Consider the following 16,113-nt stretch of genomic DNA (forward strand, 5'->3'; position numbering starts at 1 on the left):
TTCCCCTCAGGGTGAACCCCTCGGCACACGGTGGTGATGGGGAAGAATGAGGATAAGGATGAAGCGCAGCGAGGGCAGAGGGTGGCGGACTGAGGGGAATGCAAATAAGGGGAAGAAGTCTGCTTTGTAGGGTGGAACTGTTGTGTTGAGGATAAGCCGCTCAGAAAAACAATTGATGATTGAATACATATAAATTATCCAAATGTTTCTGTTCTGTTGATGAATCACTTTGCACTTTATCTTTTAAGAATTTGTATTCATTATTTTACCTATATATTTTTTTCCAAAAAAATAATTCAATGTTCAAAAAGTTATTTTATTTATTCAGCCAGTATAAACCATAAACATGATATATACAAGAAATCATTTGACACGCGAACACTCAATAATGATAAAATAGATTTAAAAGAAAAGAAGGATAGAGTAAAACATTTTTGTAGTGTATAATACAAGGTAATTACATAGAATAGTTTAAAAAGAAAGAATATGTAAATAACAAGACTAGAGTAGAATAGGTCGGAGGAACGCCGTTGGCATAATAATATTATACAGTGGAACCTCGGTTCTCGACCATAATCCGTTCCAGAACCCTGTTCGAAAACCGATTTGGTTGCTCACCGAAAATCGTTTTTGCCATTAAAAGTAATGTAAAATCATTTTAATCCGTTCCAACACCGTGATTCCTTACCATGAACGTAAACATGAAGCTAACCCAGGCTAATCGTACGTTCGCGTTAGCGTAATATTCCGTTAACATGAACGTGTACAACTAAATAAATCAGGTCGTTTACACGTCATTTAGCACCCGGGTCTCCACAAAAATTGGTGAGCGGTTAAAGGATAAAGAAAATAATTATGATTTCTTACCTTTGTGGTGCTCAGCTGAAGCCATGCTCTATGTATAGCAAGATCGGAAACTCGCACACCTCCTTCATATTTTGCGATTATTTCTTTCTTAAATGCAATAGTTGTACGCACTACCCTTCTTTTTTCACCTGTAGCAACTTTGCTGCTTGCACTGACCTTCTTCGGAAGCATAATTAGGGGCTAAAACACTCCGTTTACCGATATCTAAAGCGAAAGCGAAAAGAAGTGCGCCCGCACGTCATAACGGTTCTTCACGAGGGGTGGGGGCAATCTACACGATCTACACCCGTACGCCGCTCAGCATCGCACCCTAGCGTACCGGCGTTCGAACTCCGATTTTTTGAACGAAAAGCGAAGCAAGAATTTCTCAAAATTTTTGGTCGGCGTTGAGAGGCGTTCGAAAACCGAGGTTCCACTGTACATAATAACCTAAATCAATTCCCGTTGAACATACGGATAGCGGAAGGATAAAACCTCTTTTTAAGACGGGAAGTCTTGCTCGCAATGGAGCGAAGACGGCGACCTGACGGCAGGTAATCAAAGTACCTGCGAGCAGGGTGACTGGGATCGTCTATAATTTTTAGTGTCTGTTTTCTAGTTCGATCAATGTAGATAGTTTGCAGGGACGGGAGGCCAGTACCTATTATTTCCTCTGCCGTCCTCACTACTGATTCCATCTTTGACAATTCTTTCTGATTGACGCAACCAAACTGTGATTGACCTAGTTAAAACGGATTCAATGATGGCACGATAAAAATTGACCCGAATGGATTGACGGACTCCGAATGATTTGAGTTGAGGAAGGAAGTAGAGCCTTTGTCTGGCTGACTTTAGAATATCAATAGCATTGACAGTCCATGTGAGGTCAGCTGACAAGTAAGTACCTAGAAACTTGAATGAAAGGACCAGTTCGACCTCACTACCAATAATTGACAGTGGCAATCTATTATCATCTCCTTAGTTTTACCTACATTAAATAACGGATTACTCTCATGACACCAGGTGGAAAGTGAATCAATTTCTGCTCGGTATACAGTTTCAAGGAATTGTTTTTGCTTGTGAACCTGCTAGCACGCTGCAAAAAGTCCTAGTTTCTAACTGGACTTTTTGCAGCACAAAGGTGCAAACAAATAAACACAGAATGAACCCATCAGCTTGTTTTACCTGAAGTCTTTGCATATTAATATGCAAGATAGCGGCGTGACCGCCGGACGAGGAAGCGAGGTTGTCGGCCCGGGCTAACAGCTAGGCTAAAGGCTAAACCCTGCAAAACCCCTCTCCCATCCATTTTCCTCTCCAACGTTCGCTCTCTGGACAATAAACTGGACCATTTAACAACTGGAGGTGGCATCGAACCGCGATATGACGAACTGCTGCGCTAAAATTCTGACGAAGACATGGTTAATCTTATCTATCCCGGGTGACGCTCAAGGAAACTGCGGGTCAGATGTATCGACATTTCGTTCTGTATACACGTGTACACAAATGACAATAAAGTAAATCTGAATCTGATATTGTAATGTGTGCTTTCAGCGTGGCCGAAGTTCTGGAAAAGCATGGCCTGCAGAAACCCATCTCATACGTGAGGAACAGTCAGAACAGCCTGGACGAAGCCCACCAGCTCATGGTCAAGCTGTGTCGCCACACCGGACGCAAGTATGAAGCATACTTGAATACAACACAATTTGTTCGTATGCGTTGAGGATGAAACCCCAGTATAAGATTTTGCACAATAACAGAGGAAATGTTTACTACTCCACTCGCAAGATTAATTTCAGGATATCAGGTCCCTTTGGATGTTTTTAGTGTCCAAGTTGTGTTTGTCCTCCTGTGTTTGGTTGCAGGAAGCCTGCAGTGAGTGAGACAGTGTGGCGAGGTCTGTTGCAGGACCTGCTGGACATGCAGCAGAACGTCTACACTTGCTTGAAAGCAGAGACGTGCCATCAGGTACATTACAATAACATACGTTCAGCAGCGTCAGGGTGTACATCTTTTATGTCGGGCTTACAAAATGTCTCCGCCTGGGTGGCCGACAACTTTTTCAAGGGAAAAAAAAATCAAGGTTTGCTTTATTCCGATTTCGAAGTCTTCATTCGGTTTGGAAATTTCGGAATTTTGGTAAATTTCATACTCGGCAGCCAATCAGAAGCCTGCATCGAATAGCTTCGGGCTTCCGAACTTTCCCGAGCATTATAGGGGGGAGCATCATAAGTGCATTTGCATATCATTTTCCAAAGTAGACGCACAGAGAACTCAAGAAAAATGGATAAGTGGTTCGGAGTCAAGCCAAAACCTCAGCCCCAGAAGATTCATGAATGAATGAATGAATGCAACCGCAACATTTTTGCTTTTTCAATTTTCTTTCTGTCGTTCTGTCCTTTTTTTTCCCTTTGTTTTTCTTTCTGTCATTCTTTCTCTCCGTCTTTCTGTCCGTCTTTATCTCCTTTCTTTGGCGTTCTTTCTTTTCTTGGTCGTTCTTTCTTTGTCTCTCCTTTGTCTCTTTTTTCTTTGTTTTGTCTCTTCTTTGTTTTTGTCTTTCTGTTGCGTCTTTTCATCAATTTATTTATTTTACTTTGTTTTTCTTTGCCATTATTTTGATGTTACATTTTAATGAACTTATATGAAAACTATTGAAGTAATGCCTGTGTTTGTTTTTATTATTATTGTGGTTTTTCTTTTTTTTTTTTTTCAAAATTGTTGGAATTGGAATTCAAAGTTTTATTTCATTTTTGCCTTACACATACACAAAATATTAATTTTATACCTAGCCTTATTTTACTGCATGGTTGTCTTACAATTTGTATAATTGTATTTTTATTTTTTCAGGTTTCCTATTTCTCTTTAACGTAGTTTTATCTTACCGGTATAAAATCAATTGAAATTATGCTTGATTGTTGTCTTTTAATTGTTTATCAGTTGTCTATTTACACATATTTTACGAAAATATTTAGAATTCATATCAGGTGACATTGCAATAGTGGTCTATTCAGCCCTTGAACTCTATGGTTGAGGGCCATACAAATAAATGTGACTTGACATGACATTGCCCTTGATTGTTAAATTTCTTTTTCTGAAATATGATCTTTCCATTAGATTTTTTATTAACGTTGTTTTGAAATCTGACTTCATATTTTACTGTATTCTATCGACTGATAACTCTAAGAACTACAGCAGCTGGAACAAACGGGCATTAGTTGAACATAACTCAATTGAAAGACGACAATGAAAATAAAGCAAGAGTAAAACAAGATGAAATCTCATACTTATTTATTGTATTTTTTTCTGTAGATCTTTGTGGAGTCATTGCTGTGTTCCAGCCGCCTGGAGAATGTGCGTCTGGCTGGTCAGCTGATGCACTGTTCCAAGGTATTTCAGCGCACTTTTTTCGGACTCTTGTGTTTATTTATATTTTGGTTTAATTCATTCTCTAAAATTTAAGTCACCGTGAGTAAAAATAGTGGGATAATGAGAGAAAATGTAATGCCTTTTTGTATGTCATCTGTATCACTGGAGGTCTTCTGGTAAAGTGTCAGTGCTCTCACCACAGCAGTTCCATTTATGCAGCATACAATCATTTGCGATTTTTGGCAGCAATGTTTTTGGATTCGTCTATAATTTCAGAATTACGATGATGATGCACATGAGTAAATACCGTATGCAGTTTCAAAGGTAGTTTGCCTTTATTTTACCTATCCACTGTTTTTTGTGCATTGTATTTACAGTGCACCGGACTATAAGGTACACAAAGTTTTTGGCCAATTTTGAGTTTTTAGGTGCGCCTTATTATAGTCCCGAAAATATAGTAAATGAACCAAGTGACTCTGGCGTTGTCTGGTATCCCCTCTAATTCACCCTGGTCATCCTGAAAGGGGGATTACCACTTGTGAGCTCCCTTCTCAAGGTTTGAGTTGTCCCTTGCCCGCATGTTGGTTTAAGATCAGGTGATTGTGTCATTGTAATCCTGTGCAGTCCTTTGAGAATTTTTTTTGTGATTTAGGGCTATATAAATAAATGTGACTTGACTTGTCTTGACTCTTGTTGAAGAGTCGAGCCCTAAAATGTCAATCATGACGTTGGGTTTCTGGCCAGGCTTGTCTCTGGCTGACTTTTTCTTTTTAATTATCCACCTATTGTTGTTCTTTGTTTCTCTTTGTGTGTTACGGTGGAGGATTCGAGCGATGGATTCAGTCCATGCGGTTGGCAAGGTGCTCGGGCTTGATGCGCGAGAGGGGGACTGAATCGAACACTCGGATCCTCCACTTTGCAAAACAAAGATGAACTAAGAACAATGACTGGTGGATAATTAAAAAAAAATCAGCCCGGTAACCTTATCCCAGCCCTCTCAAATAAAATATGAAGATGTTTTTAGGCTCAGCACTTCAGATCAACTTAATTGGTTCAGGCTTGGGCTTGTCCTGGCTTTAATACCTGCGGGCCTTGGTTTTAGACCCGATCTTACACCAACTCTGTTGTTTTTCCAGGTCAGCCAGGACGTCCCCGTCAGTTTGTCGTTGCGTGGAAAAGGCTATGCTGGTAAAGTGGCCTACGACAGCAGCTTGGCGTTAGTGCTGGCTGCTGCCCGGGAGTACTTCAACTCTTCCAGCACGCTAACGGACCCCTGCATGGGCCTGGCCAAGTGAGAATTTTAAAATCCACTTTCAGTTGTTGATGTCCCGAAAATGCTTTGGATAAAATCAAGTATCATTGATTGCTCACCCCAAAAAGCTCTGAAGCTCAATGTTTTCCATCGTCATTATTTCCCCTCTTGTAATTTCCCCCCTATTCATGCTGTTTGCATAATTATGCGACAGAACGGCAAGGGAAACAAGAGCGTACAATTTGTGTACTAAGCGGAGCGAACTGGGAATGATATTTATTAGGGCGAAGCGTGCGAGTCACATTTATCTGAATAAGGTTTGATTTGGCCCTAATGAAGCTGCTCATTTGGCCCAGCTGCAAAACACTCTTCTAATCTCCACCTTTTCTTATCAGCACTGCAAAACTGGTAATCATACAGCGCTCCCTTGCCGTTCACTTGTTCAGCTCTTTCTCTTATTTGAGAAAAGCTACCAGTTTGTAATTGCCCGGGACCAGTGTTCCCTCTAAGCTGCGCGCGTGTGCAATCGCGCACTGCCCGCACAGGGCTCAAAATTACTAATTAAGAAGCGACTCAAGTCAAAGTTACAGTGCATGAAGGTAAAAATATACGGGTTCCCCTGACGTGTCCTAAATGCAGTATTTTGAAGTCGAGTCGAAGGAGAACGAAGTTGAGTAAAGTTAGTAGAGTTTGTCGGGAAACCGCCTTCTTCGGCTCGGCTCACTAAAAGGAACCGGCTCTTTCGTGTCCTAAACGGCTCCTCGGGTTGTTTTTGCTTCTTTCATCCCAACATGACCAAATATTATGAAAAATTATGCACAAAATGACTTAAAGGAAGGGGGGAATAGAACAAAGAAGAAAAAAATACCAAAATGAAAAAGTAGTGAAAAGCTGAGAAAAAAAGAAACAAAAGGAGGAGAAAAAAAGAAGGAAACATTTAGAAAAAAGCCAGAAAAAAAGAAAAGAAAGAAATGTAGGAAACAAAGTAAATAGAGAACAAAAAGAAAAAAGTAACAGCTCGGTTAAAATAAACACAATGTGATTTTTAAAGGAATTAAAAAAAAAAAAAGAGGAAAAAAAACACAGAAAAAAGAAGAAAAAGTTTGCTGCATTCAAATAATTTCCAATTATATCAAGTGAATCTTGTTGCCACCATTGTACTTCCACTACAAAAATGTGATTAAGTACAGTTCTGTATCTTACAACCGACTCAATAAGCCCCCGAAAATGTTATTATGCAACAAAATATATCAGGAAATAAAAAGAAATTGATCTCTTGTGAAAGAACTGTAAGAACAAACGACGTTTGTAGGCTGTACAACCTTTGCAATAGTACATGAGTCCATTCATTCAAAAGAGAAAAATTATTTTGCATTGTCGGAAACTTAGCAAAATGTAACTTGATGTCAAGTTTTGGACTTGTTTGATCATTAATTATCTTGCCACACTTGGGATTATGGTTGCTCACTGTTGTTTCAAGCGCTGCTCACTGACTTTATGTGAACGCTCAGACCCCTGGAAGATTAGAGGGAACATTGCCCGAGACGCTGCAAAAGATATCGGTATAGCATGAAAGTGAAGCTCCTCAACTCACTTTATCGCGACTTTTGTTTAAATGACAAATCAATTCAACACGGCACATTTTGGTCAAACATGCTTGCTTTTTTAGGTGCTTTGTTTTTGGTGTGTAGCGGTTGGTTTAAAGTTTACAACTGCTTTTACATCAATGCTAATTCCCCTTAGCTTTTTGATGGCAATTTTCTGACCACTTCAGGTTAAATCATGTATTATGGTTCAATATTTGAGTGTTTGAATTGGGGCTAGCAAATAAATTAAACACTATTTATGAACTTACCATTTTAGAAATCATTTATGTGAACTAACTAATATGTGAAACTGAAAAAAGGAATAATTTAGTGTTTGTATTGAACACTCAAGCTGGTCCTGAATGTTTCAAGCTTTGGCAGGGGTGTCGAACTCATTTTAGCTTGGGGCCACATGCTAGAAAAAAATCTCTCAGGGGCCGGACTAGTGGATTACAGTATAGAGAAAGAAAGAGGGTGAAAAAGGAAAAAAGAGAAGTAAAGACAAACAAATGAAAGGGAAAGAGAAATAAAGAGAGCACAATATAGAAAGGGAGAAAAAGGAGAAAGAATGATACAAAAAGAGTTAAGATCTAGAAAAGGAGAAAGCGAGACAAAGGGAGAGAGAAAGCAAATAAAAGAATGGGAGAAGAGAAGGAGAAAGAGACAGGGAAAATGAGCTAGTGTGAGATACTGAGAGAGAGGGAGAGAGAGAGACATAGAAAGAGAGAGAGACATAGAGAAAGAGACATAGAGAGAGAGAGAGAATGTGAAAGAAAGGGTGAAAGAGAGAGAGAGAAAGAGAGGAAGTGAAAGAAAGGGTGAAAGAGAGAGAGAGAGAAAGAGAGGATGTGAAAGAAAGGGTGAAAGAGAGAGAAAGAGTGGATGTGAAAGAAAGGGTGAAAGAGAGAGAGAGTAAAAGAGAGGATGTGAAAGAGTGAAAGAGAGAGAGAGAGAGAGAGAGAGAGAGAGCGAGAGAGAGAGTAAGAGAGGATGTGAAAGAAAGGGTGAAAGAGAGAGAAAGAGTGGATGTGAAAGAAAGGGTGAAAGAGAGAGAGAGTAAAAGAGAGGATGTGAAAGAGTGAAAGAGAGCGAGAGAGAGAGTAAAAGAGAGGATGTGAAAGGTAGGATGTGAAAGAGAGAGAGTAAAAGAGAGGATGTGAAAGGTAGGATGTGAAAGAGAGAGTAAAAGAGAGGATGTGAAAGAGAGGATGTGAAAGAAAGTGAAAGAGAGGATGTGAAAGAAAGTGAAAGAGAGGATGTGAAAGAAGGAGTGAAAGAAAGAGTGAAAGCAAGACAGAGAGAGATAGAACAAGAGAGTGAGAAGAAAATAAGAGAACGTGAGAAAGACATAAAATGAGAGGAAGAAAGAGAGAGGTCGCTACAGTTGTTTAGTGAGTGGCATTTTAGATATGGAGTCTGAATGAATGTAAATATGCAGATTTTGTGGATGGCGAGCTGGCATAAAATACAATTTGTAAAAAAGTGACATAGGTATACTTTGCCTGTTTTGTATGAAGTATTAAAAATAGTCATAGGTGGTGTATATCAACAGATGTTGACTTTATAACTTATTAACGTATTTAATGGTTAAAGTGTTTCCATTATTGCTAATTTGATGTTGTCAATTATAACAACTTTTTGGATACGCTTCTGTTAATCTATTAGTAGTGTTAAGTTTGCAGTGTCAGACACTGTGGGAAATTTCTGAAATCTTGCAAACCCATGTTTTATGCTTCTTTTGAATGTATCCGCGGTGTGTTAAATGTGGGTGCTGTGGCCCCCAGGGCTTGCCTGCAGCTTATCAGTGACTGCCCGCCGGCAATCCAAGAGGAGCTGGACCTCATCGATGCCCTCAGCCAGCTGCAGGACTTTGGCGTCAACATCTTGCCGCTGCAAGGTAAATGCCTCCTGCTGTATTGAGATGTTTACAAAAGGCTTAATTTAAGTCCATCCACTCATGGTGTGGCTTCAATAAGAGGCCCAAACTTTTCAGAAAGCGGGCCAGATTTGGTAAGGTGAAAATGTGTGAGAGGAGACTATTCAGCCAGGCATTCTTGGAACAGTATTTAATATATTCACCCTCAGTGTTCTCGTTTGCCGGCGTCCCTGCGTCTTAGACGCATGATTTTTGCTGTGGACGCATAGTCTCAAATCAACTTTTTTTTGAAACAAAATTGTCATTATTACCCGATTACAGATCCGGCAGATGTTGTTTTGGTCTCGCGGTTCGAGTTTTTGTCTGCACACCGATCTCGAGTTGTGTTATGAAAAGTCCGTCTCTTTTTAGAGAACCGTCTTTTTCGGCTCAACTCATTCAAGAGAGCCGGCTCTCAAACGGCTCACTTGCTTTGATGCATGATATTACGAATTATGATTATTATTGTTTGATGCAGAAAATGAATTAATAATTTGATGTTTAAAACTGAATGAATATATAGATTTTTATTATATATGTGTCACCGATTTACAATTTCAACCTCGATAACAATAAATTTTGGGGAGCCATAGATCTCTTTTGGGACCCATAGATTTTTGAGCATGCGAAACCCCGGCACCCATCACTTTTCACAGCTAAAATGATCACTGCACCCTTTGTGGGTTAGCAGTGCTTGACAATCAGTGTTGCAAGCCCTTCGTAGCATTTTCATTTAACCCGCAGGGTCTTGTGAAAAAATGCTTCTGTGCTGTTGAAACAGCTTCCAGTTGCTTCACCCTTTCACAGCTTCGTTTCCAGTAAGCTTTTTGTAGTCTGCACGTTTTGTCTGGCAGTGCCTCTTGATATTCTATTCTTTGAAAACAACCATAGTCTCTTGGCAAATTAGATAAACGCAGTTGTTTCGGATTTCAGTGAAAAATAATCAAATTTCCACTTGTTGGAAATGGGGTAGGCTAGAATTCTCACGGAAATCCAAAGGGAAGGTGGCCAAATGGCTACTGCAATCATCTGATGAAATGGGGATTAGTTTATTTTTTTTTTTTTTATAAATAAACATTTTATACCCGGGTCAACGGTACTGGCGGGCCACGTATTATTTCTTAATTGACAGAGTGGGCGGGCTAGTAAAAATTCTATCACTGGCCTTAACTAGTCCCCAAGCCAGACTTTGGACATACCTGGGCTGTGGGCTACTTCATTTTTTGTTTTCAGTGGATTGTAAGAAATATTGAAGCGTATCAAAAACTGTTTCGTTATTGCACTTTTGATGATTTTTCAGGGGAGTTCTTGAACACATTTCATTTCTGTGTGGTGCTTATGAAGAGCAGCCAAAGAAATAATTGTATGGCTTTATAATTTCTGGGTATATTCTTTCTTACTAATCGTGATGTTTCTGTGATGAGTACATTTTGAAATGGTCAGCATATCAATATATGCGGCATGACATGTTTCAGTGACTGTTGACATCGCTCTGTCTCGTATTTGATTCCCAACAGTTAAGTGGTTAAATCACGATCATGTTAAAATCCTTCAGGATCGAATACTGTTCGATCGACCTCCTATTTTATCTCAGAATGGATGCTCCAACTAGTACTTGAATGAAACGAGGACTTAATTATTCAATTACTTCAGTACCTGTTACGCTTGAAATGACACTATTTTAACGTTTGAAACTTCCATCTATCCATTATCTGCACCGCTTATCCTCAATAGGGTCGCGGGGGTGCTGGAGCACATCCCAGTTATCTCCGGGCAGTGGACAGGGGACACCCTGAACTGGTTGCCAGCCAGTCACAGGGCACACAGGGACAGACAATTCGCTCGCTCATTCACACATAGGGACACTTCTTGCAAAGACACTACCTTATACAGATGTAAAATTGTATTCATGCCTATGCTCACTTTGCACAATGTTGACTATTTTTGCACTTAACGCATATTGCACTAATACGATCCCAAAACTGTATTTAACATCCTACATGCCCACATTTCTTGTGTAAATATTGTGTAAATTATAACCTTATCTTCTTTGTTTTCCTCACTGTTAAATGTGAAACTGGAGTGCCACGCCCAATTTCGTTGTCACAAGATGTTTAACCCATTTATTCTATTCTATTCTAATTTGGACCGGCCAATCAACCTGACATGCATGTTTTTTGGAATGTGGGAGTAAACCGGAGTGCCCGGAGGAAACCCACGCAGGGAGAACATGCAGACTCCACACAGGAGGTTTGATCTCACGACCTCAGAACTGTGCCGCTCGCGCGCTAACCACTGCGCCGCCGTTCTGCCCCGTTTGAAACTTGATTATGATTATTTTGTAAAGCATGTGATAAAATAAATGCATTTCATAGTGAAAAACCTTTTTTTCCCAATTAACTGCTTATCTGAAAAAACAACCTATGAACAAAGCCGAACCTTTGAATCTTTTTCCTCTGACACCTCCCCTCATTTCATTTTTTTTTCTATCAAATGTGCCCTGGTGCAAAATAGTGGGACAAAAGCCAGACCAAAGAAAAGGTTGTTTGTGTACGGTTATTGTTTGACTTTCTTCATAGCTCAGGGCTGCGCCATTGTGCCGCCTGTCTTGTATTTCCTAGAAAGAAGGCACAGGCACGCTCACGAGATTTTCTTATATTGTTCTCATCAAAACACACACACGGGCTGCATGAAAGGTTTCGATAATGGAGAAGCCCTTTCAGCTTCAGGTGACATGTGCGGCACATTCCACGTAATTACCGGTCCGCTCCTGTGGTAGGCCCAAAACATTCAAGACTTCAGAGTAAGAATAATCACAACTTGAGAATAGTTTTTCGGTGACATAAGCTATAAATATGTATTCGAGAAAACTATTTGCAGAAAATGTATCCAGTTAGACCCACACGGTTTTGTTTTTATGTTCTCGGGGGAAGAAAATGACATTTATATTGGCAGCAGGAGTTGCCAGTAGTCTCAAATAAAACCAAATAAACAGTTTAGCATTGTATAGTATAGTGAAGTCTCGGTTATCGCGGTTATTGGGGACCGAGACCACCCGGGAAAACTGAAAATCTGCGAAGTAGCGGCGCCCCTTCAAAAATGCTTAAAAAAAACGTATACAGGTATACAGTATACCCCCCCTGTATACAGTACACCATATAGACACATCTAGAGGAGAAGAACACCCATGTGCGGATGCTGTTCCTGGACTTCAGTTCAGCATTCAACACCATCATCCCACAACATCTGGTAGACAAAATGAGACTCCTGGGTTTCAACACCCCCCTGCGGAACTGGCTGCTGGACTTCCTCTGTGACAGACCCCAATCAGTGCGGATAGGTCAGAACAGTTCAGATGTCATCTACCTCAGCACGGGCTCCCCCCAAGGCTGCGTCCTAAGCCCCTTGCTGTTCACCTTGATGACACACGACTGCGTCCCTAGGTCCGCCACAAACCACATCGTGAAGTATGCTGACGACACAACAGTGGTGGGCCTCATCAGGGATGACAACGACCTAGCCTACAGAGAGGAGGTGGAGCAGTTGGTGGGCTGGTGCAGGGACAACAGCCTGGTCCTGAATGTTGACAAAACTAAAGAGATCATTGTCGACTTTAGGAAAAACCAGCCCAACCATGCCCCACTTTGCATCAACAACAAGGCTGTGGAGGTTGTCAGCAGTATCAAGTTCCTAGGGGTGCACATTACAAACAAACTCACCTGGTCCGTGAACACTGCATCACTGGTTAAGAGGGCACAGCAGCGCCTGTACTTCCTGCGGAGGATGAGGAGAGCCCACCTGCCCCCACCCTCCCTCATCACATTCTACAGGGGCACCATAGAGAGTATCCTGACCAGCTGTATCTCTGTGTGGTGTGGAGGCTGCAGCGCTACCGACTGGGGTAGTGTGAGGAGGGTAACGAGGACAGCAGAGAAAATAATCGGGACTACACTTCCCTCCATTCAGGACATTGGCCAGAAGCGCTGCCTATCCCATGCTAAGAACATTACCGGGGACCCCTCTCACCCCCATCATGGACTGTTCACTCTGCTAGCCTCTGGGAAGAGGTTCTGCAGTGTGCGGTGCAGGACCACCAGGCTCCGCAATAGTCTAGTCCCCCTGGCCATTAGACTGTTAAATGGTCAATCTAACATATAGTTAACTTAAATCTAAACGGCTGCTAATCTGACTTTTTGCACTACTGGCAGTTTTTTATAGCTTGCCACTCATTGCACATTCCTCTCTGCACTATGGTAATTACAGCGTTATTGTTACAGTGTTAATGTTACTGTGTACCTGACTTGTTAACCTGACTGCCCATTTTGCACATCTGGTTAGCTACTCTTCTTGCACTATCGGCACTATGGTAAAATACTATACGTAGCCAATTACAATACAACTTTATTTATATCTGTACATTCAAGGAAACTGTGGGGGTCAGATGCATCGACATTTCGTTCTGTATACACGTGTACTAGAATGACAATAAAGTAGATCTGAATCTGAATCTGAATATAGAATACGGGTAGAGAGAGAGAGAGTGTGAAATTCATGTTATAACAAAAAAAAACTGTAAAATATGTTGTCTGTTTACAATAACAATTGAGGGTCTAGAACACTGTTCTACCGAACAATTTACTTACGAACACCCAATTATCGTTATCAGCTTTCGAAAAACAAGCAAACACTACAATTAGCTAACATAATTAGTCCGTCGTTTTGCGCAACAAATGAACATTTAAAATTTCTATTTCTGGGGGTTTAAGATTACAATACCGTAAATTCCGGACTATAAGCCGCTACTTTTTTCCCAAATGTTCAGCCCTGCGGCTTATTCAGTGAAGCGGCCAATTTATGGATTTTTTCTAACGGCCACCAGCGGCGCTGGAGTATAAAAGGTAAGATTAAGACCAGTAGTATATGTGCGCCAAGAAAGACTGCAACCTCTAAGTTTAAGCATACATTGTCTGTAAAGTTAAGGTACGTTCCGGCATTGAGGAAGACGCCCTTGATGGCGATAGTTGTGAGGAGGAAGTTGAGGACGATCTACCGAGAATTGCGGTTTGAACAAATTTATTGACACTAATAACAGCAAACAAACAATGTGAGGTTTGAACAACCCTTCTCGACAATCTTAACAGCAATCAAGCATATTCACAATTTCGTTATGTCTGGCAATATGACGTTTTAACATTTTTTTCTGACATTTTTAACATCTTTGTTAGTGTCAATAGATCTGTCCAGGCCAAAGTCCCGCGATTCACAATTACGGGATGCTTTTTTTTTTAAGAGGCACGTTTGATACATTGCGAGCGTGATCCTAACTAGCGTGTTGGTACCTTTCAAAGGCACGGTTTGGGATGGAAGTTATATCATTATTATTAAAGCTTTGAAAACTCTCGGTGTACCGTCTTTTTTTGTAAATATGTGTAACCCATGTATAATATGTATTTGCAACTGTATATTTTTGTAACGTATTTATTTGTATTTATTTTGGACACTTATCCTGATATGTTTTGGACGGGCGAATTAAAAATAAGGGGCGTAACAAACGCGGGCTGACGGGAAGTGGGGTGAGTGTTTGTGGACACGGCGGACAATAGTGGATATATATTTTTCCCACCCTTACCTTTGGAAATATACACTTTTTTCCCCTGGATTACTTTCAACGGGACCCGGACTTTGCCGGTCTGCATCAAACCTTAAGTACCGGTATCATTTTCCGTTCATTTTGCCGGGTGTGATTTTTGGATTCTGTACTTTAATGAAGGATATTCAGTTACAATCGGGGGCTTGAAGTCGGGTCTGGGTAAATTTTGTGTTTGTGTTACATTTTTTATTATGGGCGCATGTGGCTTATATACAGGTTAAATATACAAGTTAAATGTTTAAAATAACAGATTGTTTCCCCATGCTAAATCAAATATGTTCTGTCACAAAGGTAATGTGCTCGTATAATGAAAATACAATAATGTGCAATGATTCCACTTTGCATTTGCCTATTTACGTTTTTTTTTTTTTCCTTTACATTATTTTAAAATCTTTGCATTCCTGTCTGACAGTGCGTCTGCGCTCGGACCGACTTTCTCTGGTGGAAGAGAGCGTAACCCAGTGCTCTACCGCCTACAGGCAGTCTACCACTCTGCTAAGGATGGCCTATCTTCTGCGAGTGGCAGGTACTCTCCATACTACTCCACATTTGCAAAATCTTGAATTCTGGTATTTATTTGCCCAGCGAAAAACTTGACAATTACAAGACCAATCTATAATGGTCTATATGAGAGACAGAGAGGAGAATACAGGGATTCCATGATATGCGATGTCATACCTGTCAACCTATGCGGTTTTGCCGTAAGAAGTACGTTTATTATACATTTTAAGACGTGTACAAGAAAATCTGCATGGAAAAACGCAAATGGGTACCATCCGGTATACACCGACTATCACAAAACGGCAAATCAATCAAGTCAAACGAGTTCACCGCGGAAGCCTCTATCAATAGAACAAAAAATAAAATACCAAAATGGAAAAACTAGTGAAAAGCTGAGAAAAAAAAGAGAAAAAAGTAGGAAAAATTCAGAAAAAAGCCAGAAAAAAGAAAGTAAAAAGGGAAAAAAGTAAATAGAGAACAAAAAGAAAAAAAGTAACAGCTAGGAAAAATAAACACAATGAGATTCTTCTTAAAGGAATTTAAAAAAAAACAGAAAAAACAGGGAAAAAGAAGAAAAGGTTTGTGTTGCATTCAAATAATTTCCAATTCTACCAAGTCAATCTTGTTGCCAACATTGTAATTCCACAAAAAAAATGTGATTAAATACAGTTGTGTATCGTGCAACCGACTCAATAAGCCCCCAAAAATGTTAGTATGATGTGACAAAAGAGACCAGGAAAAAAAAGAAATGGAAATCTTGTGGAAGAATTGTTGTAAAAACAAATGACGTTTGTAGGCAATCGTAATAGCTTTGCAATCATACATGAGTCAATTCATTCAAAAGTGAAAAATAATTTTGCATTGCCGAAAACTCGGCAAAAAGTAACGTGATGTCAAGTTTTGGACATGTTTGATAATGATTTAGTTGCCACACTTGGGGTTGCCGTTGCTCACTGTTGTTTCAAGCGTTGCTCACCGACTTTGTGTCAACGCTCAG

General features: G+C 40.3%; 1 protein-coding gene across 1 annotated transcript in view; it reads left to right on the forward strand.

Moving 5' to 3' along the window:
* The window catches only part of nbas (NBAS subunit of NRZ tethering complex), a 287,616-nt gene that overhangs the window by 100,234 nt on the left and 171,269 nt on the right, over positions 1–16,113 (forward strand). The window contains exons 28-33 of the mRNA XM_088324534.1: positions 2,401–2,523; positions 2,712–2,814; positions 4,156–4,233; positions 5,349–5,503; positions 8,835–8,947; positions 15,028–15,141. Of these exons, the coding sequence (XP_088180660.1) occupies positions 2,401–2,523; positions 2,712–2,814; positions 4,156–4,233; positions 5,349–5,503; positions 8,835–8,947; positions 15,028–15,141 (686 nt within the window). The remainder of the gene's footprint in view (positions 1–2,400; positions 2,524–2,711; positions 2,815–4,155; positions 4,234–5,348; positions 5,504–8,834; positions 8,948–15,027; positions 15,142–16,113) is intronic.

This window comes from Urocampus carinirostris, chromosome 20, assembly GCF_059441175.1.
Source record: "Urocampus carinirostris isolate Australia breed hairy pipefish chromosome 20, RoL_Ucar_1.0, whole genome shotgun sequence".
NCBI classification, from domain to species: Eukaryota; Metazoa; Chordata; class Actinopteri; order Syngnathiformes; family Syngnathidae; genus Urocampus; species Urocampus carinirostris.